The sequence below is a fragment of the Erpetoichthys calabaricus genome, chromosome 7, assembly GCF_900747795.2.
Source record: "Erpetoichthys calabaricus chromosome 7, fErpCal1.3, whole genome shotgun sequence".
Taxonomy (NCBI): domain Eukaryota; kingdom Metazoa; phylum Chordata; class Cladistia; order Polypteriformes; family Polypteridae; genus Erpetoichthys; species Erpetoichthys calabaricus.
In genome coordinates this window covers 183,617,613-183,640,453 of record NC_041400.2, presented here as the reverse complement: position 1 = coordinate 183,640,453, position 22,841 = coordinate 183,617,613, and the positions used below count along the sequence as shown (strand labels likewise).

Below are 22,841 nucleotides of genomic sequence, written 5' to 3'. Positions count from 1 at the left end.
ACACAGGAATTTGAAAAAATACACTATCATAAAGCTTTTAAATTAAAACACTAGCAACTTACAATAGTCACCCATCTAATTAAGAGCTTACCCAGTTCACAACTGGAGCAACCTAAACTGGTAGAAAGAAGGGTGTCTGTTGTGGATGAGGTGAAAGTCCATCGTACACACATCAGGACAATCTGTTTCAGGGTAATTATATCTCTCGCCTCAGATGTCTCAACTGAAAGAAATTCTCTGTAACAGGTTTTTGGTTTAAAAAAAAAAAAAATGCAAGTCACTGCACATCAGATCACTTTGGCTTCTCCGGTAGTCTGAACATGTCCATTCACCCTTGACTAGAGACATTTTGCTCTGCTGAAGCTCCTATTGCTTTCCATCACATTCCACTGTACACCTTGGCGAGATACTTGAGCCCACAGCTCATCTGTCTTTGGCAGTATACCCATGGCCAACTTTTGCCGTCACCCAGTAGCAGATTGTATCATTTCTGTTCTCTAATTTCTTGTCGTCTTTGTCCTTTGTCTTCATGTTTGTTTCTTCATTTCTTTTTTGCCTTGTCCTGTTTCTATTATTTCACTCAATAGTGTTACCGGTCTTCATTCCTGTTTAAAGACCTGGGTTTTCACTTTGTTTCTGTGGTCTTGCTCACCTTTACCAGTTCTGACAATATTTCTGCCTATCTTCCATTTTCTGATACAGTTTGATTGGTGTCGATCTTTGCTTATCTTATTAAGAGAAACAATGGGTATAAATGAAGATGAAACTGGGCAGTTAATGGTTATCTGGCAGTGGAATGCCACTCGGTCAGTTCAGAGCATTGCAAAACATTCAGTAATTTTATATAATACAGCATAACACTCTGAAACTCACTCCTTATAAGGGGTATTTTCAAGTTTCAAAACTCCCACTGTGTGGGGGTGGTACTCAGCTGGGACGCCCGGAAGGACCAAAGGAGGGATTACACCTCCTCCGGACCACGAGGGGGCGGCCGCCCTGGTGGCTATGGGGACCACAGGAAAGGAGCATGGAAGCTCAACCCTATAGGGGCACCCAGATGCCTGAAAAGCCATGGTCCTCAGCACTTCCGCCATACCTGGAAGTGCTAGGGGGACGAAGACCAGGGACACCCGGAGTGCTTCCGGGTGCACAGCCGGCACTTCCGCCACACCAGGGAGTGCTGGCAGAAACTCGTCGGGAGGCACCTGGAGCACATCCGGGTGTGGATAAAGGGGGCCGCCTCCCTCCATTCAATGGCTGGAGTCGGGTGGAAGAGGACAGAGCTCGGAGGAGAGGAGTGGAGGTGGTCAAGAAGACTAGAGGCATTTTGAGAGGCAAGGACTGAAGGGTGATTGGTGCAGGGGCACTGGGTTGTGTGTGATACTTTGTATATAGAAGAATGAATAAACGTGTGTTGGTTGTTGAACCTTCAGTGTCCACCTGTCTGTGTCCGGGCCAGTCTCCACACCACACTTTTAGTTCCTAGTTACTTAAACAGGGCATCAATAAAGTCTGTGTGCAATTTTAAATAGTTGTAAATCTGTAAGTATATGTGATAGAATTATAAAAAGGATTAGAAAGCTAGATGTATCTAGTTTTTTTTTGTCTTTAGAAGTTTTATTTTTGCCGTATTTGGGGAACTGAAAATCCACATGAGTCTGTTGAACATGAAAGAGATTCTCCTAAAGTTAATGTGCAGTGTGCTTTGGGAAAAAATCGAGTCATAAGGCCATTCTTGTGGCCTTGTGGACATGTTGTTAATGGTGATAGCTATTTAGAAATGCAGCACAATTACTTTATTCCTTAATAAAGTAATAAATTACTTTATTTATAACTTGAACAATTAGGACTGAGAGAGAATACAGTGTTTCAACATTATGGTGCCCCTTGTCACTTTGCTTTGCATGTTAGACAGTTTCTACAAGAGAAATTCCCTAACAGATGGATTGGAAGAGGTGGACCATTTTCTTGGCCTCCACGTTCGCCAGATTTGACTCCCATTAGATTTCTTTTTATGGGGACACGTGAAAACTAATGTTTATTCAACCAAACCTCGATCTTTTAGAAGACTTGCAAGCTACAATAACTGATGTGATTGCTGGTATTACTGAAAATCAGCTTGAAAATGTTTTCCAAGAACTACAGAATCGTATTACCCTTTGTATTAGTAATGATGGTGGACATGTTGAAAACTAACAAGAACAATAAAAAATGTCAGTGTTTCTCCTTTCTAATCCTTTTTACAGATTCTATCACATATATTTACAGAGTTACAACTATTTTAAATTGCACACGGACTTTATGGACACCCTATATTACTCAGGTCCTACTACAGTATAACGATTTTGGATTATCTTCCATTCCAACTAGTTTGGCATCATCTGCAAAACTTAACTAGCCTGTCATTTATAATCTAATCAAGATAAAAAAGTGTATGCGCACACCACACTGAACCCTGAGGGACACCAATTTAAATGTCATCTAATACACAAAATGTTCCCCTCACCATCACGGCTATGGAGTCAGAAGCTATTATTGGGTTTGTGGAGTCGGAGTTCATAAAAATGTACTGACTCCAACTCCGACTAAATGAATAATGTGTCAAAAATTTCCAATTCCAATATACGGACTCAATTAAACTATTTTTTCTTCTAGACTTTTGATTTGGACATGAGCGTTAGAAGGTTTTGCACCCTATGAACCAAGTTACCCAAACTATTCTATAACATTTCAGTAATTATTACAGCTCTGATGCTGATCTTTCTGATCATAAAATAGGTCATTACAATAGCAAGTGATAAGTAGAATTCATATATAATTGCAGACTTATAGTATTTGCCATAATTCTCGAGATGTTATCAAACATTCATTTGAGGATTCCTCTAGAGCGCCTCTTTCTCTTGCACAATTTGCCTCAAAAGCTAATCAGCACATTGTCATCTCATAACATGTTTCGAGTTTGGTATTTTTCCATCCAGCCATTTTAGCTCTACACTGTCCTCAAGAAACTGTGATACACAGACACACTCACGCACACACACACAGACAGAGATATCGATGTTTTCGGTATCAGAGGACCCTAAAATGTCGGGATCCATCAAAAACTGGTAATCGAAATTTTTGATGAATCTAATGCTTTCGCTCTTCTCCTACAGATGATAGGTTATGGTGGTAAAAGGCACAAAGCAAAAAATATAGCTTATTTTTTAATTTTGTAAGTTTAGTCTTATGTTTAATGTTACTCGGCGTTTGTAATCCACAACAGCATCGCTACAGCCTTTAAACCTGAACTTTAACAGGTTAGAGTGCTAAAAAGTAGCCTGAAGATTCACGCTGGCAGTAATGAAGTGACTCGTATCTTGTATGTTGTGTGCTTTCATTCAACTTGTATTAAATATACGAAACTAATTACAAATAAGAGGAATGAAAATCGGATTCAGAGGTACCATAAATTGAGGGGTTGGATTTGGGGGTACCATAAATTGAGGAGTTGATTATGTACCGACGCCGCACATCATCACATTTTGCTTCTGATGTTTAAGCCAGTTTTGCACCCATCTTCAGACTGAGCCTTCACTTAGTGTTATCATAATCCTCTCATGTGGGATCTTATTAAAAACTTTATGAAAATTTCCTTTAGTCACTTCCTTGTTAAATTCCCCTCATATTAGTGAAACACAATCTCCTCATCTATACACAGCCTGACTGTTCACTATTATGCCTGCTCTTGACATGTATCACTTGATCGTTTCCTTAATAATTGTTTCCATTAATTTATCTGTTAAGGGTCTTAAGCTTACTGACCTAAAGTTAGTTGGATCAGTACATCACCTTCTTACAGTGCATCCAGAAAGTATTCCCAGCGCATCACTTTTTCCACATTTTGTTATGTTACAGCCTTATTCAAAAATGGATTCAATTCATTTTTTTCCTCAGAATTCTACACACAACACCCCATAATGACAACGTGAAAAAAGTTTACATGAGGTTTTTGCAAATTTATTAAAGATAAAAAAATTGAGAAAGCACATGTACAAAAGTATTCACAGCCTTTGCTATGAAGCTCAAAATTGAGCTCAAGTGCATCCTGTTTACCCTGATCATCCTTGAGATGTTTCTGCAGCTTCATTGGAGTCCACCTGTGGTAAATTCAGTTGACTTGACATGATTTGGAAAGGCACACACCTGTCTATATAAGGTCCCACAGTTGACAGTTCATGTTAGAGCACAAACCAAGCATGAAGTCAAAGGAATTGTCTGTAGACCTCCGAGACAGGATTGTCTCGAGGCACAAATCTGGGGAAGGTTACAGAAAAATTTCTGCTGCTTTGAAGGTCCCAATGAGCACAGTGGCCTCCATCATCCGTAAGTGGAAGAAGTTCGAAACCACCAGGACTCTTCCTAGAGCTGGCTGGCCATCTAAACTGAGCGATTGGGGGAGAAGGGCCTTAGTCAGGGAGGTGACCAAGAACCCGATGGTCACTCTGGCAGAGCTCCAGAGGTCCTCTGTGGAGAGAGGAGAACCTTCCAAAAGGACAACCATCTCTGCAGCAATCCACCAACCAGGTCTGTATGGTAGAGTGGCCAGACGGAAGCCACTCCTTAGTAAAAGGCACATGGCAGCCCACCTGGAGTTTGCCAAAAGGCACCTGAAGGACTCTCAGACCATGAGAAAGAAAATTCTCTGGTCTGATGAGACAAAGATTGAACTCTTTGGTGTGAATGCCAGGCATCACGTTTGGAGGAAACCAGGCACCGCTCATCACCAGGCCAATACCATCCCTACAGTGAAGCATGGTGGTGGCAGCATCATGCTGTGGGGATGTTTTTCAGCGGCAGGGACTGGGAGACTAGTCAAGATAAAGGGAAAGATGACTGCAGCAATGTACAGAGAAATCCTGGATGAAAACCTGCTCCAGAGCGCTCTTGACCTCAGACTGGGGCGACGGTTCATCTTTCAGCAGGACAACGACCCTAAGCACACAGCCAAGATATCAAAGGAGTGGCTTCAGGACAACTCTGTGAATGTCCTTGAGTGGCCCAGCCAGAGCCCAGACTTGAATCCGATTGAACATCTCTGGAGAGATCTTAAAATGGCTGTGCACCGACGCTTCCCATCCAACCTGATGGAGCTTGAGAGGTGCTGCAAAGAGGAATGGGCGAAACTGGCCAAGGATAGGTGTGCCAAGCTTGTGGCATCATATTCAACAAGACTTGAGGCTGGAATTGCTGCCAAAGGTGCATCGACAAAGTATTAAGCAAAGGCTGTGAATACTTATGGACATGGGATTTCTCAGTTTTTTTATTTTTAATAAATTTGCAAAAACCTCAAGTAAACTTTTTTCATGTTGTCATTATGGGGTGTTGTGTGTAGAATTTGGAGGAAAAAAAATGAATTTAATCCATTTTGGAATAAGGCTGTAACATAACAAAATGTGGAAAAAGTGATGATGCGCTGTGAATACTTTCCGGATGCACTGTATATACAGTCAGAGCTCAGCTTTCGCAGGAGTAACATTTGTTAAAATTGGCACAGAAGTCAAAGATGTGAATGTTAACATATTGATCTTATGGGAAAGAGGAGGTTAGGTTCCCACAACCACCAAAAACTGTAATCTTTCACTAGACACTGCTTAACATACACTTTTCTGCATGGACGTCTTTGTAACAAAACATTATTTCTGATAATAGGCACTTTTCATAACACAATAACCATGAAATAAACAATAAAATGCAGTACACAAAATAAATTGGTAATATTCAAAACATTTTTTCTCACTAGTCATTCCCAAGAATTCTATGACCTCTTGTGCCATGTACTTATATCTGTGACTGAATAACAGCTGATTGATTGAACTATTCTTGTCTTCCTCTGCGGTTACTTCCACACCTCTTGTGCCTGTAGACACTCCTTTCGAAAGACATTGAGACTTGCAAGGTCTCGACATCACCTCCAACACTCTGTCCTTCACAACAGGATGAGGATGGCATTGAAGATCGTGAAGGACACACTGGCTTGTAATCCATCAGCGAAGTTTGGTTCACGAACTGCTTGAGATCCTTAATGATCTCATGGTATGGAGGCACAGCAGAGGCAAGTTGACGTTTAACTTTGAGGATATAATTGTTGATGGGATCAGCAGCCTTGCCAACCTCTGCTTTCCTTCTCTCTGTGGATATAATGAACTGTCGGTTTGCTTACACCACTCCTGCGTCTGATGACATTCCAGCACAAAGTTTATTGAAAACCTTTATTTTCTCCCTAAACTGTATCACTAACTTTATACACTTGGGCTTAGAGCCCAAAGTACTTGCACCATGCATTGGGGGCATAATTGCAACACAAACGTTTAATTTTTTTTAAGCAAAAGAATGAAAATATGCAGCAAAGACACAAGGAGCTCTTAACTTTACAACACTAGGGTGAACAAGACGGGTGAAGCGCCTAGGAGGATAGTAGCTGCCCTTCAAACTTGCACACATCACACCTTTCATTTTTTCTCTACTGCACATAGCCATGAAGCCTGTGAGTGTGCGGTTGTCAACACAAAATTAAAAATGAGGTTACGAATATAATCATGCAAAAGCTTAAAGCTGCAAAAGTTAAACATGGGAATGTTGAGGATCAACTGTAACAAAATAATATTTGCTAGCTTCCACTATGTAGAAATTTCAGTATGTGGCGGATGTATGTAGTATGTGCGTCTCGGGAACTGCAGGTCCGACATTGTGGTCAGCAACACAGGAGCACCGCAGGGGACTGTACTTTCTCCGGTCCTGTTCAGCCTATATACATCAGACTTCCAATACAACTCGGAGTCCTGCCACGTGCAAAAGTTCACTGACGACACTGCTATCGTGGACTGCATCAGGAGTGGGCAGGAGGAGGAGTATAGGGACCTAATCAAGGATTTTGTTAAATGGTGCGACTCAAACCACTTACACCTGAACACCAGCAAAACCAAGGAGCTGGTGGTGGATTTTAGGAGGCCCAGACCCCTCATGGATCCCGTGATCATCAGAGGTGACTGTGTGCAGAGGGTACAGACCTATAAATACCTGGGAGTGCAGCTGGATGATAAACTGGACTGGACTGCCAATACTGATGCTCTGTGCAAGAGAGGACAGAGCTGACTATACTTCCTTAGAAGGCTGGCGTCCTTCAACATCTGTAATAAGATGCTGCAGATGTTCTACCAGACGGTTGTGGCAAGTGCCCTCTTCTACGCGGTGGTGTGCTGGGGAGGCAGCATAAAGAAAAGGGACACTTCACGTCTGGACAAACTGGTGAGAAAGGCAGGCTCTATTGTAGGCACGGAGCTGGACAGTTTGACATCCGTGGCAGAGCGACGGGCGCTGAGCAGACTCCTGTCAATCATGGAGAATCCACCGCATCCACTGAACAGGATCATCTCCAGACAGAGGAGCAGCTTCAGCGACAGACTGCTGTCACCATCCTGCTCCACTGACAGACTGAGGAGATCGTTCCTCCCTCACACTATGCGACTCTTCAATTCCACCAGAGGGGGTAAACGTTAACATTATACAAAGTTATTGTCTGTTATACCTGCATTTCTATCACTGTTTAATTTAATATTGTTTTTTATCAGTATGCTGCTGCTGGAGTATGTGAATTTCCCTTTGGGATTAATAAAGTATCTATCTATCTAAAAATATATGCATTAACACTAAGCAATCTGGTTCTGGCAATTTATTTGATTTCAGCCTTTTTAATCCAAGCAGCACTGCTCTCTCTATAATTTCTAAACAACTAAGTAAATCCTTAACGGTCTTGTAACTGCTGGGAGGTTATCCACATCTTCATATTAGAAAATATCAGAAAACATTCAGAAAAAAAGTGCAAACTTAGAACATTAAAAATGCAAATTTACCCCGAATCATGGTCATGAAAGACTAGAGTTTATCTCAGGAGCAGTGGGTACAAGGTAGGGGGCTCTACTTAAACACACAGAGACACAAAGTACAAATTTAGATCTGCCAGTTAACTTAACTGGTACATTTTTGGGTATGTGGAAGGAATACCCACACAAACAGAGAGAAACTATTCAAACTCCACACAAACAGCTTGACATGGGATTTGAATTTGGGGGGCTGATTTCATGACGCAGCAACACATACCAGTGTAACACTATGCCGGCTTAACTTCAAAAAAGTTAACCAGTTAAGGTTTACTGCCTAATGGCAAAAAAATCAATTGAGATTGTGACTTTTTAAAAGTAAAATGATAATAAAAATCTTACCTTTTTTGGCACACACCCAACATTCACCTGTAAAAACAGAAAAAAAAGAAAAAAAATCAATTTGCGGCCGTTGTGGGGTACAAAATCTGTACATTTTGGTTTATATTTCCATTATATTTTGTTCAAGACAAAACAACAGATGAACAAAATTCAGGGCACATCAAAGCATATCCTTTTCCCAGTTGTACGTCACTTTCAAAAGCGCTGTTCCAACAAAGAAAGGAAGACATGCTGGTGCCTAAGGCTATTGATTAGTTTATAACCTGTGCATTTGGGACAAGTAGCTAAATCATTGTACAGCCTTGGAAAGGAAGACATGCCGATACCTCAGGCAACATCAAAAAAAGTGTTTTTGTTTGGGAAAACAGACAGTGAATTCATTCATCAGATTGACAGCCAGCCAATCAGAATATCTAACAATCACATCTTGCAAAACCCCCCAGTAGAATTTTATAATAAATATGCCTCGTCTGAAGAGCAACATAGGAGGGATAGAGGAAGAAGAAGAGACAAAGACGTCAGGAGAAGGTGCCTGCAACGTGTGACCGTTTCCATCTGATCTTCAGAAAAGCATCTCATGAATAACTATGAGTGTGAGATAACAAACTGCCTGTGCCATTCATCCTTGTCATCTTTAATTTTTCGTAAACTTTTCTAAAGACTATATATATCCAGACTTTACTATCAGTCCTATTTTCTATTATTCTTTGTTCCACTGGTATTATTATTCCTGTAATAAATATCATGCTGCTTTTAACTTTCTATGCTTTGCCTTTATGTCTAGAGTGATTGAAGTAATAAGGTAGATTTCTTTGAGTACCTGGAGCAGCCGGAGAGTTGCCATTACCCCTGTGCTGTGAGGTTTACTAAGGGCTGAGGGTGTGAGCTCCACCCAAAAGTAGGGAACAGCATGTGAAGTAAGGCATTCTTGGCTGATAAATGGTCTATAGTCAAGGATGCTGAGTATTAAATGTATTCTTGGAGACCAAAAGTAATATTTAGGTCTGAGATATCATTAAAACATCGTATGTTGTTTGTGCCGATAATAAGTAAGTCTCTTTAAGTGCTGAGTGACAGGCTGTGTTATTTCTAAGGCACTTGTGTGATTTAAAGTGTTAGAGGTTAACCAGCCGTGTGTTTGTCATTCATAGGACACTGTTGAGTTTCTGTGTGTATGCGTATATCTATGTATGTGTGTGATAATCTTAAGGTGCGACAGTAGACCAACCCAGTAACTAATCTGATGAGTACACCTACCCCTAGGAAAAGGGTAAGTAGAGGGAAATATCATCGTAATACAGCACCCATTTGTCTGAATTTCTCAGTAAATAGTAAGGCTGCCAGCAGAACTACTAAATGTGAGGCAAATTGTTTGTATTAAAAAATATTTAATATAATTAAATGTGGGTTAAAAGTCTGAGCAGTCCTGTATGAGGTACAAGAACACTGAGGAGGAGACCTTTATGTTCCATTTTTACAGCAAATTATTAACCTCTAGGTCAATTTTCATGTTGTCACTGGTATTAATCAAGTGGTGAAAGTTTGTTTTTCCAATACTTATAAAACTTCTAACCTTATATAACAGGAGAGTCTGCTAATTAATGATCAATTACTAAATCATTCTAGAACGTTCCAATCTAATTAAAAGAATCCTGTACCCAAAAGTGTTATTTTCTATATGGTATTTACCACATGTAGTTTATAGTGCTGGTTGTGAAAAAGAAATGAAAATGGAAAGCTGTGACCATAAACCCGATTCCTATCGTTACATTTACATTCATATCCATAACTAGTTTGGTAGCAGTATATGACACTGCAAGCATGAACTGACCTTATGTTTGTTGAAGAATTTCAGATGTGCGCCAGCCTGAGGCGTATTCTCTTCCTGATAATATTTACACTCACTTTTCTTAACTTTTAACCTTTAGTTTTACAGGTCCCTCAGGGGACGGTTTTTGCTGTTACCTCATGAAGCGTAATGTTAACCAACGAATAAGCTGTTACTGGGCTGGACTCCTGACCAATGAATAAGGCAGAGAGTCGGGCCTTCAATTTAATTGCTCTTTCGCATTAAGTCCATTTCTCGTTCAGAAGAATGTTATTTTTTTTTAGTAAAAACACATGTGTTTGGGAAGTTGTGTACAAGTGACTGGACGACTTGATATATGGATTACGCAATCTGAGAAAGGTACGATTTTTTTCATTTCAAAATTAACAAGTAAGCCTAGGATTTGCTAGCGAATCGGAAATCCTAGAATGGCAATCAGTTTCTGTTCCATCCGATACATGGATGGATGACATAACACGGAGGGCGGGTGCGTCTGGGGAAATGTCATTTAATCCAATAAGCATATCTGTACTAAAGCGGTTTCGTTTTGTGGAGATGTGAGCCTGTTGCCTTTGGTGACACCGACTGCTTGAACAGGTTGTGTTGTTTGGGGGCCACCTACTGACTCTGGGAAGCCACTGCGTCTGACTGTGGGGCGAGCGCCACAGCGCAATATGCGCCTCGGTGGGAAGCCGCTGCGTGAAGACATATCATGGAGGGTATATGCGGTGGTGTGGGCGGTCGCGTCCGGGCGGCTGTACAACCTGGCGTGCACGCTTTACCTCAGGTGTAGTTCACAGGTCGTAGTCTTGTTTCTGTGTTTTCTTTTGTTTGAGCCGTGACTCCTTTCGCAAGCACATTGTAGGCATGCGAGGCAGGCGCCACAGCGTTTTGGGACGCCACTATGTTTGACTCTGGGGTGGGCGCCAAACTGAATGACCGTTATGTGATCTACATTACTGGCACAGTGGATTAGGGCAAGTGTAGTTTACAGGTGGTGGGCTCGCTGCAGTGCGCATGACATCCGGTTTACAACCTTCTCGTTTCTGTGTTTTCTGTGCAGTGCAGCAGTGCGCGTGCGCCTCGATGTGCCCAGCGTCCATATCCGGTTTACAACCTTCGGTTAGTAAGATGGATATGTAAACATATTCAAACCTACATTAATGATTCTTGACATTATACATGTATGTTTGAACAATTTGTTTTCTACTTTATTATTACAATAAATGCCAAACAGAAAGAACTAACAGCAGAAGCAAAAAATAAAAAACTCTGAACAGTTAGGGGACACCAGCTGAGTGCTACAAGACCCACATAACATTTCCATAAGTATTTCTTGATTTGTAGAGGACCTGTAATTGAAAAAAAACATAAAAATATTAATAATAATAATATAGTGCAGCTCGGTGCCAGCATGTGTTGCTCTTAAGGGTTTAAGCTCCTTTCAGGGGCCGATATTAATGGCTCACTGTAAAGGATCACAAGGAATCCCGGTCAGATTGAAAGATGACAACAAGGTGAGAATAGCAAGTGAAGTAAATCTGTTGTGCTAAAATATTAAAATGATAATAAATTTGCACAAAAGTGGTTATATTGGGAAGGTTCCAGGGAGAGGAAACGGAGAAGCTCTTAAGCCTTAACCAGGAATCACTTTCTTTGTCATCTTTCATAATCTTTTCTGGCGTCAGGTACTCCACCTGAAACTCCCTCTACTGGTTCCCAGCAGTCCTGAGCCCCACTTCACATTTAAAGCCACAGGTAAATCACCAGGTAGCCTGATCACAGTAGTACATGGCATGAGGCCGTACATAACATAATACAGGGGTGTCCAAACTACGGCCCATGGTCCATTTTTAATTGGCCCACAGCAAATTCTAAAAATATAATGAATTATGGCCCACACACGAAACTTGTTCTTAACTGTATTGTACTTCTTAGGTTTAACACAAGGTGGAGCTACTGTCTTGATCAAGGCAGCATCTTCACAAACAACTGCAACCAAAGAACAACTTTGCTACAGATGACCAAAAATGGCAGAACCAAAGAAATGCACAATAGCAAGTGAGTGCAGAAAATTTCAGACACGGTGGGAACGCACATCAAGGAGACGCAGTTGCTCCACCGAAACCCCCTCTTAAACGGTGATACAATGGGAAGCAAATAATTTTTTTTTTTTTTTTTTTACCTCCTCTTTGCTCGTTCAGCTGCTGCTGCTGTGTGATCTGCATCTTGAGCACGCTTTCAATATTTAAAAGCCTGTACAGCAGCTGTCCTACTCTGCCTTTTATTTCCGGCCCTGGTTAAATCTCTTGGCACAAAGTCTCGTTTCACGGGACGTGAGCTCTTTATATTTTTTAGTTTATACCGTAATTTAAAAACGGAATAAAAATATGAAAATCTAAAAATACCATTCTATAAATTCCGAAAAGAATGATACCAAACATATATATGTAGGTTTTCAAATAAGCTCAATTTAAAGCGTGACAAAAAAAGTTGCACAAAATCGTTGCACTTTTAGCCTTAGGATTTTACTTATAAAGGCTAAAAGTGCAACGATTTTTGACCGCGTCTCAGCCCCCCTCTTCACAACACCAGCAGCAGAGATGCGAAGTGGGGGCTGGCGTGTAGCACAGGCCCCTTGGCGAGTGAAGCAAGCAGGGGGGAACCCCCTAGTATATGTATATATATATATATATATATATATATATATATTTAAAAGCCTGTACAGCGGCTGTCCTTTTGTCTCACCTACTTGTCCCGTGGGACGTTAAAATGTCTCCGAGAAATTGTTTGTAAGTAGGGTGTGACGTGCAAGTAGTCTCGCAGGACTTCAAAGTGTCTCTCCGAGATGATCACATCTTGACCCAAGATTTTTTATATAATAGATAGATAGATATTGTGTTCAAAAAATGCTTTAGTTGCCTCACATTTTTATGCAATCGTTTTGTTCACCCCACTGAATTAAAGCTGAAAGTCTGCACTTCAACTGCATCTGAGTTGTTTCATTTAAAAATTCATTGTGGTAATGTACAGAACCAAAATTAGAAAAAAAGTTGTCTCTGTCCAAATATTTATGGACCTAACTGTGTATGAAAGTCGTTACCATAATCTTTTATTTTTTTGCCCTAATTTTGCAATAATAATAATAAAAAAAAATCAAATCTTCCTATAGCATTTCCCATTTTAAGAGACACCATTTTAATGTGTCACAAGATACTTTCAAGCGTAGCTTTTTGTAACTTAAAGTTTACCGTTTTTTTTTTTTAATTTACAACATAGATGCTTTTACTGACTCCATTAGTGCCTGTAGCAGCAGTTTGCTTGAATCGGACTTTTGATTGTCCTTGGGTACGGGTCTGAGCAGATACATTTACAGATAAGCGTCGATACCCCGCAGTTCATTTCCACTCACACTCTTGTCGGCTCTTTTCAGGTTGCTTTCGTATTAACAGCCTCTTAGCAAGAAATGAGAGCAGATTAACAGAACAAAAAAGTCTTGACAGTGAATGCACCTGCTGGACTTAAAGTCACAATAATACACTTTTTTAGGACAAATTTAACACTATGCGTTAACTGAAACCAACTCTGCAAAAATCATAAAAGCTTCCTTTCCCAGGGATTTATTCTACAAGAACTGGATCATTCGCCACAGTAAGCCCGCTGTATGTGAAAAAATAAAGGATTCCTTTTGTCAGAATCTATATATATAATTCACTAAGCTGCCGCCAGCGCAAGCAAGACACCCATGGAAGCACGCAGGACAGAGCCACGCCCACCAACTCTAAGACCATTGGATACGACGACAACTCGCAGAGCCACACCCACCAACTCTAAAACCATTGGATACGATGACAACTCGCAAAGCCACGCCCACTAACTCTAAAACCATTGGATACGACGACAACTCGCAGAGCCACACCCACCAACTCTAAGACCATTGGATACGACGACAACTTGCAGAGCCACACCCACCAACTCTAAAACCATTGGATACGACGACAACTCGCAGAGCCACACCCACCAACTCTAAAACCATTGGATACGATGACAACTCACAAAGCCACGCCCACTAACTCTAAAACCATTGGATACGATGACAACTCGCAGAGTCACGCCCACCAACTCGGATGCAGCAACTCACAACACAGGGCGTCATTCGCGTTCGTCTCTGCTACACTCCACATGCACCTCTGAGCCACGTTGACTTTTCATTATTCTTTTCGGTTATGACGCACAACCGCGTCCACCATCGCAAACTGTTTTACACACCATGGTCTTAGAGTTGGTGGGTGGGTCTCCGTGAGTTGCTCTTGCGAGCAGGCATATGACCAGGCGGTGTGTATGCTTCGAGAACGAGGGTGGACGCGGCAGGACCATCTAAGAAGAGGCATGTTTATCGCGGATGTGAATCGCTGTATGCAGCGTGTAAAACAGTTTGTCGCGGATGTGAATCGCCGTATGCAGCATGTAAAACAGTTTGCAAGGGTTATCCCATGGTCTTAGAGTTGGTGGGCGGGTCTCTGTCAGTTGCTCTTGCGAGTGGGCACATGACCAGGCAATGTGTATGCTTCAAGAACGAGGGTGGACGCAGCAGGACCATCTAAGAAAAATCATGTTTGTCGCGGATGTGAATCGCTGTATGCAATCAAAAACTGCAACAACTCACCAAACCAGGATGTAGCGGGGCCACATAGTTAGTGTTAAATGTCAGTTCTGAGTGCGTCTCGTTTCACTGTCCCATTTATTGTTTGTATGTGTATCAGTTAATGCCGTCCCTGTAAAGGGGGACGGATGATGGAAGGAGGCCACAGCCACAAACCTGGAAAACACCTGTCCTTAATTAATCAATCACAGCCGTCACAGGACTATTTAAGCCAGCAGGAGAAGAAGGAAGGGGGAGGAGAGAAGGAGATTTTTTTTTTCACATTCACGACCACGAGCCATCTGTACCTGTTATTTTCCACATCGCGCATTTCCATCCAGTTTGTTTTTCCATCCGCCGGACTTGCTTCAAGGACCTCATCACGAGAGACCCCGGGGTCGGAGTTAATCATCCACCACGCACCGAGGATTCACGGTGAGGCTGCCCCATTTTTTCCAGGGAAAATCAAACGACTCATTTTCACTAATTCAGTCAACCGCATCCAGGACAGTTTCTTTATTACCGGACTCACGTTCACATTCATTGCCATATATCATTCAATTCTTGTTATTCATGTTGTGTGTTTATATGTTACAGGGACAAGGGAGGGTTTTTTGTTGTATTTATATTTGGTGGTGTCTTGTTGTTGCTGGGGTGGAGGGATATTTATATTTATATGTTTCTATTTTTTGCATGTCTTGTTTCATTTAATACATTTAATCCGTTTAATTTTACATCCTCTTTTTGTGTACTTATTATTTTCACCGTCGATTGTGGGGAAAAGTTTAATTGGTTAGAAGTACGGCTTGATAGTTAGATTATTTCTCAGTAAATCATCCAGGCCACAGGTCTTGGAGGTGTAGCTGCCGGCTGGGTAAGGGGTCGGCCGTTACAAGGACACCTTGTCTCTCAAGGCATTCACACTACCGGAAGACAACCATGGGATACGCAAAAAATAGCCATGTCATTCAACTCACAAAGTCCAGCCCACCAACTCGAGCACGCGTCTATCCACGCTCTCAAGGCATTCACAGTGCCTGCTCATGTGCCCGGACGCAACAACTCACCAACACTCATTCGTCTCTGCTACAGTACACATGCACCACTGAGCCATGTTGACTTTTCATTATTCTTTTCGGTTTCGGCTGCATTTCTATATATAATCCACCAAGTCATCCGACCATGGGATACAAACAACAGAGCACCGCCCAACAACTCGAACCGATACAGAGACACGCCCACCAACTCTAAGAGCATGGCACGAGAACGCCTGCTCGCCTGACTGCTACCGGCGCTCACCGCAATGTACTAGAGTGTAAAACCATCACAACTGCTAACTCGCAAACTGCAACAATTCACCAAACACCGCATCAGACGCTTTCTATATCTAAAAAGATATATAGATACTCATTATTCCCTGGTACGCGTCCACCCACGCTCTCAAGGCATTCACAGTGCCTGTTCATGTGCCCGGACACAACAACTCACCACACACAAATTTTGCTTAATTTGACTCAACACGGGAAACCTTACCCGGCCCGGACACGCAGAGGATTGACAGATTGATAGCTCTTTCTCGATTCCTTGGGTGGTGGTGCATGGCCGTTCTTAGTTGGTGGAGCGATTAGTCTGGTTAATTCTGAAAACAAATGAGACTCCCTACTGCTAAATAGTTATGCGATCGCCAACCGGTCGGCGTCCAACTTCTTAGAGGGACAAGTGGCTTTCAGCCATGTGAGATTGAGCATTAACAGGTCTGTGAGGCCCTTGGATGTCCGGTACTGCACGTGCGCTACACTGAATGGATCAACGTGCGTCTACCCGGTGCCGATAGGCGTGGGTAAGCCGTTGAACCCCATTCGTGATGGAGACCGGGGCTTGCAATTGTTCCCCACGAACGAGGAATTCCCAGTAAGTGTGGGTCATACGCTTGCACTGATTACGTCCCTGCCCTTTGTACTCACCCCCCTCGCTACTGGTCAGGTGACATGGTGGATTATATATAGAAAAGCAGCCAGAACCGCAATGAACAATGAAAAGACAACGTGGCTCAGAGGTGCATGTGGACTGTAGCAGAGACAAAAGCGGCTCAGGTGAGGAGTTGGGAGCGGGCACATGAGCAGGCAGTGCGTACTGAACGATGATTGTATGTTGGTTCGTAGCGTGCATTGTTGCAATGTTACTTTTCTTGGTGGTTTATTAAATTACGGATTTTTCAAATGTTCATTTTTTTCCCCTGTGCTTAAAAATCATTAAAAAAGCGGCGTGATTATGCAACGTATGCGGGTTGGCTAGTTAAACATTAATGAACTACATTTATACAGGGCTTTTCTAACCTATTCAAAGTGCTTTACATAGACAGTGAGGAATCACTTCAACCACTACCACCGTGTACAATACAATACAATTTATTGTTGTATAGCCCAAAATCACACAAGAAGTGCCGCAATGGGCTTTAACAGGCCCGGCCTCTTGACAGCCCCCCAGCCTCGACTCTCTAAGAAGACAAGAAAAAACCCTTGTAGGGAAAAAAAATGGAAGAAACCTTGGGAAAGGCAATTCAAAGAGAGACCCCTTTCCGGGTGGGTTGGGCGTGCAGTGGGTGTCAAAAGCAAGGGGGTCCATACAATACAATACAATACACAGAACAGAACAAATCCTCACGTGTAGTTCCCACCTGAATGATGGGACAGCAGCCATTCTTGTGGCAGTACGCTCACCCTTACCAAACATTAGCTATTAGGTGGTGAAGGGGCGAGACATATTTAGCCAGTAAGGGACAGGGAGGATTATGGGGCCAGAATGAGTAGGATGTGGTGGGTAATTTAGCCAGGGCATTGGGAAACACTCTACTCTTTTCAAAAGATACACAAGGACGTTTTATGACCACAGAGAGTCAGGATCTCGGTTTGACATCTCTTCTGAAGGACAGTGCCAAATTTTACAGCTTAGTGTCCCCCATGGCTGCACTGGGGCATTGGGGTGCACACACAAACCACAGGGTAAGCACCCCCCAGACGGCCTCCTCAACACCTCTAACAGCACCAACCCAGGCTTCTCCTAGATGGTCTTGAATTCATGTACTGGCCGGGCCAGAACGTGTTTAGCTTCAGGTGGATTGCCTGATCCGATATGCATGTGGTACGGCCCAGCGATTAAAGCTGCTGCCTTACATCTCCAGTACACTCACTTCAGATCTCACGCCGGGACAATATCTGTGTGGAGTTTGAAAATTATCCTCACACCTGTGCAAAGGTTTCTCCAGAAGTCACAGTTTATTTCCCTTAATCAAAAGACATGCAAGTTAAGTTAGCGGAGGACTCAAAATTAGCCGAAGTGTATATGGGATTATGGGTGTATATGTGACAGTGTCATCTGATGTCCTGGGGCCTCATTGAGGCTTGTTTCATATACTGCACCCGATTCTGTTAGAACTGCGTTCAGTGATCGAGGACCCTGAAATACACAAAGTGAAGTCTAAAAAATGGATGGAGAGGATCAGCATCTAAAAAAAGATTTGTTGCCTTTGAGAGACACTGCTGACCACCTTTGTTAAAGACAGCTTTATGTTTCTTAGGGCTGGTGACACAGAGTCCCCATGTTGAGTACTAAGAGTGACAGGCATTTGGCCTCACTCTTATACGAATGGGGGTCCTATGTGGAATATCGTGGGGTGACTAGCAATTGGCATCACCCAGAACTTTGACTAGATAGGATCTTTATATGTGTGTGTGTGCTAACCTTACAGTGCGAGAGTAGACCAGTCTGGTAACGTACCTGGTAAGTCTCATAAATTCCACAATAATATGGTAACCAATTAGTAATAAGGAATAAATACAAGGGCGGCACGGTGGCACAGTGGGTAGCGCTGCTGCCTCGCAGTTAGGTCCTCCCTGCATGGAGTTTGCATGTTCTCCCCGTGTCTGCGTGGGTTTCCTCCTGGCACTCTGGTTTCCTCCCACAATCCAAAGACATGCTGGTTAGGTGGATTGGCGATTCTAAATTGGCCCTAGTGTGTGCTTGGTGTGTGGGTGTGTTTGTGTGTGTCCTGCGGTGAGTTGGCACCCTGCCCGGGATTGGTTCCTGCCTTGTGCCCTGTGTTGGCTGGGATTGGCTCCAGCAGACCCCCGTGACCCTATGTTCGGATTCAGCGGGTTGGAAAATGGATGGATCTAAGAAGAAAAGAAATCCATTTTGGAAATGACTGGTGTGCCAGAATGAGAACACTAACGAGACATAAAATAATGAGCTTCATCAAAAGCTGAAAAGGAAATTATGGCCCTCCAGGACTGCTTGGCACCCCTGAGTTGGCTGGTTATCTGTTGGGTTGTTTTATTTCTTTATTGTTTGGCTGCTACTTTAAAAAAAAAAAGTCAGTTAAGCAAGTGAATCATAACGAAGGCTTAAGCATTAAGTTAAATTAGCAGCATTAACTGGTTACTAATTAAGAAAGTGGTTGGAATGAAAACCAGTAGCCATTTCGGCTCTCCAGGACCTGAGTTTGACACCCCAGTACTATACAGTACATTACACATACACACACACACACACACTTCCCTACTGTGTTTTAGAAAAGCTGCCCAAGTTCGAGTCCTGCTACCAGTTGCTCTTTTAAGTATGGTACTCCCAAACAAAAACTGGACACAACAGACTGAAGAGAACCAAGTCATTAAAAAATGCTCAAATTTAACTCTGCGAATTGCTAATTGGGGCGGCACGGTGGCGCAGTGGGTAGCGCTGCTGCCTCGCAGTTGGGAGATCAGGGGACCTGGGTTCGATTCCCGGGTCCTCCCTGCGTGGAGTTTGCATGTTCTCCCCGTGTCTGCGTGGGTTTCCTCCGGGCGCTCCGGTTTCCTCCCACATTCCAAAGACATGCTGGTTAGGTGGATTGGCGATTCTACATTGGCCCTAGTGTGTGGTTGGTGTGTGGGTGTGTTTGTGTGTGTCCTGCGGTGGGTTGGCACCCTGCCCAGGATTGTTTCCTGCCTTGTGCCCTGTGTTGGCTGGGATTGGCTCCAGCAGACCCCCGTGACCCTGTGTTCGGATTCAGCGGGTTGGACAATGGATGGATGGATGGAATTGCTAATTGTAAAGTGTAAGAGAATGTAAAATTATATTGGGAAAGAAAAGTTAGGAGAGTTAAGAAAAATGACTGAAAGAAAATGTCACACAGACTCCTGTAGATATCTGTGTTCACATAACAGCAACAGGCACGTTACTTCGTTCGTTTTCTGCCCTTTTAACATTAACTAAGGGTCGCGGAGATGCCCTGGACTCTCACACTGACTCGGAGCCAGTTTAGGGTGATTAAGCTAACCCATGAGATTTGGTAGTAAAACTAGAAATACTCAGTGAGACACGAAGTGCTCCTACAAAATGAGCGAGTCGGAGGTCGGACTCTGTCTGCTGAACCTTTGTGGCGGCAGCACTAAGCACTGCGCCATCGTGCTGCCAACCGCTAAATAAAAATGAAGGTCAGACCACAACCTTTCAATATTAAGCAACACGTACTTCAATATAGTTAAGTAACAAAATTAACAGATAGATAGATAGATAGATAGATAGATAGATAGATAGATAGATAGATAGATAGATAGATAGATAGATACTTTATTAATCCCAAGGAGTACGTGAATTTCCCCTTGGGATTAATAAAGTATCTATCTATCTATCTATCTAACTACAATCGACTATACCGTGTCTGCTTTCCCTTTGGATTAAGGTTGGGGGTTTAATGATGTGCCCTACTAAGTTAATGTTTAGATAACTCAAGCAGATCAAAATAAACTTTTAATATTCATTTGGTTGCGTTCTCGCCCGATTTAGTTTTTGATGCGCTATGCGCAAAATCAAAGAAACAATGCGCGACGCACATTCACTGCGATGCAACAAGTAGGCAAAAAAGGAAGAAAGGGGGAGCGTCGTGACACGCTAAACTGATTTTTGGGGAACTAACAGCAGTCAAACTCGAAATCCCAACACTTAATAGGACAAGAAAAGGAAATTCGTTTGTGTGCGGGGTCTGCACTTGGCAAAGGAAAATAAAAATGGGAAAAACCGGACAAGAAATCCTACCCTTTGTCAGTTCACCAGCTTTGTAGTCTACCCATCGGAATTTTCGTTTAATTCACTGATAACACAAACTACAGCAGCCAAATACGATCACAACAGCATCCCTCCGGGGTGTACAGTGCAGGCGCCAGAGATTTAGCCTACTTGCTTGTCCACCACCTGAGCAAGAAAGAATGCAGCTTGAAATACTCACACAAGTACCCCCGAGTTTATGGCTCTCGATCACTGCCACCGATGCCCCCAATTCGGCTGCTCTCCGAGCCCCGGCCAGTCCCCCGGATCCACCGCCGATAACTAGGAAGTCAAAGCGCGTCGCCATGCCGTTGTTTAGTGCTGTGAGTAACGGCGCTCTCGGTCGCAGAAAAACCAGGAGAAGCGCTCGGGACCGCGCGAATATCATAGCGTTTTAGTTATAGGAAATGGGCGGGGTCTAGTGCGGAAGCGGTTCTTGCTTAGTCACGCTGAATTGCTGAGACGGAGAAGCGAGAGGGCGGGGAGAAGTGCCAGATGTGGGCGTGGTGTGAGAGACGGGCCAGGGAACTGGTGGGCAGCTGCCTTCATTCTCAGGGTTTCTGAATATCTTAGGTATACTGCAGGTTTCGTTACAGCAAAGAGGGCAAATTTTAGTAAAAATTCAACATCTACCTTTAGACTGAAATGGAAGTCATTATTTTCGAAACAGCGAAAATGTATTCTTTAAGTAGCTTCATATAAGTACCTGCCGCAGATCACTCCATCACCTGGACGAGTACTTCAATTTAGTTACCTATCGACAGTGCGACTGCACTCTGCGTTCAGCTCCAGTTCTAGAGCTCAAGTATAGCAACAGGTTTTCATTCTAACCCTTTTCTTAATTAGTGACCAGTTTTTGCTGCTATTTTAACTTATTTTTCCTTTGGTTTAATTGACATGTTTTATAACATTCAGTCCTCGGAATTGCTTCTCTTTCTTTTAAGTTCCACCTAAACAGAAATTACCTCTGAAGTGAACCAACAGATGACCAGCCAAGTTTGGGCCTAAAACTTTCACATCAACCAGTTGCTTAATTAGAAGCTGACTCTTGTTGTCAAGTAAACTAGTTATTAAATTCCACTACATGTTGGTGGCCTCAATCTGCCAGAGTAGACATTTTCAGAACTATTCATTTTCTTTTTTTCTAAGAACAACAACAACATTTATTTATATAGCACATTTTCATACAAAAAGTAGCTCAAAGTGCTTTACATAATGAAGAAAAGAAGAATAAAAGACAAATAAGAAATTAAAATAAGACAACCTTAGTTAACATAAAAAGGAGTAAGGTCCGATGGCCAGGGTGGACAGAAAAAACAAAAAAAAAACTCCAGAAGGCTGGAGAAAAAAATAAAATCTGTAGGGGTTCCAGGCCACGAGACCGCCCAGTCCCCTTTGGGCATTCTACCTAACATAAATGAAATAGTCCTCTTTGTAGTTAGGGTTCTCACGGAGTCACTTTAAATACCTTTAAATGTTTTGTGGACCTGAGCAGATCAACAATACTGAAACCTTCACATTTCTATGTTTTCAGTCTAGAATAACAAACAGGCTTAATAGTAAAATGGTAAGTCCATCTGTTTCAATCACGTCCTGTATTTGTGAACTTCTTCTATTGGATAAGCCAACCCTTACATCCCTGTTTCTTTGTCAGACATTCCTGTTCTTTTGTGGACGGCGTGATGCCCGGACCAGTGGCTGGTCTACTGTGAAACTAATGAAGCTAGGGCTCCTAATCCAAAATGGGTCTCATAAGTAACTTTAGTCCACATTGCTTAAAAATTTAGGGTGTCTACTGCATGAGAAAGGTGTTTAAATAATAATAATAATACAGTATATAGTAATTTAGTACGGGGGCGGCACGGTTGACGCAGTGGTAGCGCTGTTGCCTCGCAGTTAGGAGACCCGGGTTCGCTTCCTGGGTCCTCCCTGCATGGAGTTTGCATGTTCTCCCCGTGTCTGCGTGGGTTTCCTCCGGGCACTCCGGTTTCCTCCCACAGTCCAAAGACATGCAGGTTAGGTGGAT

The 22,841-nt window shown here is 42.7% G+C and overlaps 1 protein-coding gene across 1 annotated transcript in view; it reads right to left on the bottom strand.

The window, feature by feature from the left end:
• Nucleotides 1-21,236, bottom strand: part of gsr (glutathione reductase) — an 81,467-nt gene extending 60,231 nt beyond the window's left edge. The window contains exons 1-2 of the mRNA XM_028805816.2: nucleotides 20,997-21,236; nucleotides 8,262-8,288 (exon numbers count right to left, since the gene is read on the bottom strand). Coding sequence (XP_028661649.2) covers nucleotides 8,262-8,288; nucleotides 20,997-21,203 — 234 coding nt within the window. The 5' untranslated portion in view covers nucleotides 21,204-21,236. The remainder of the gene's footprint in view (nucleotides 1-8,261; nucleotides 8,289-20,996) is intronic.
• Between the last annotated feature and the right edge of the window lie 1,605 nt (nucleotides 21,237-22,841).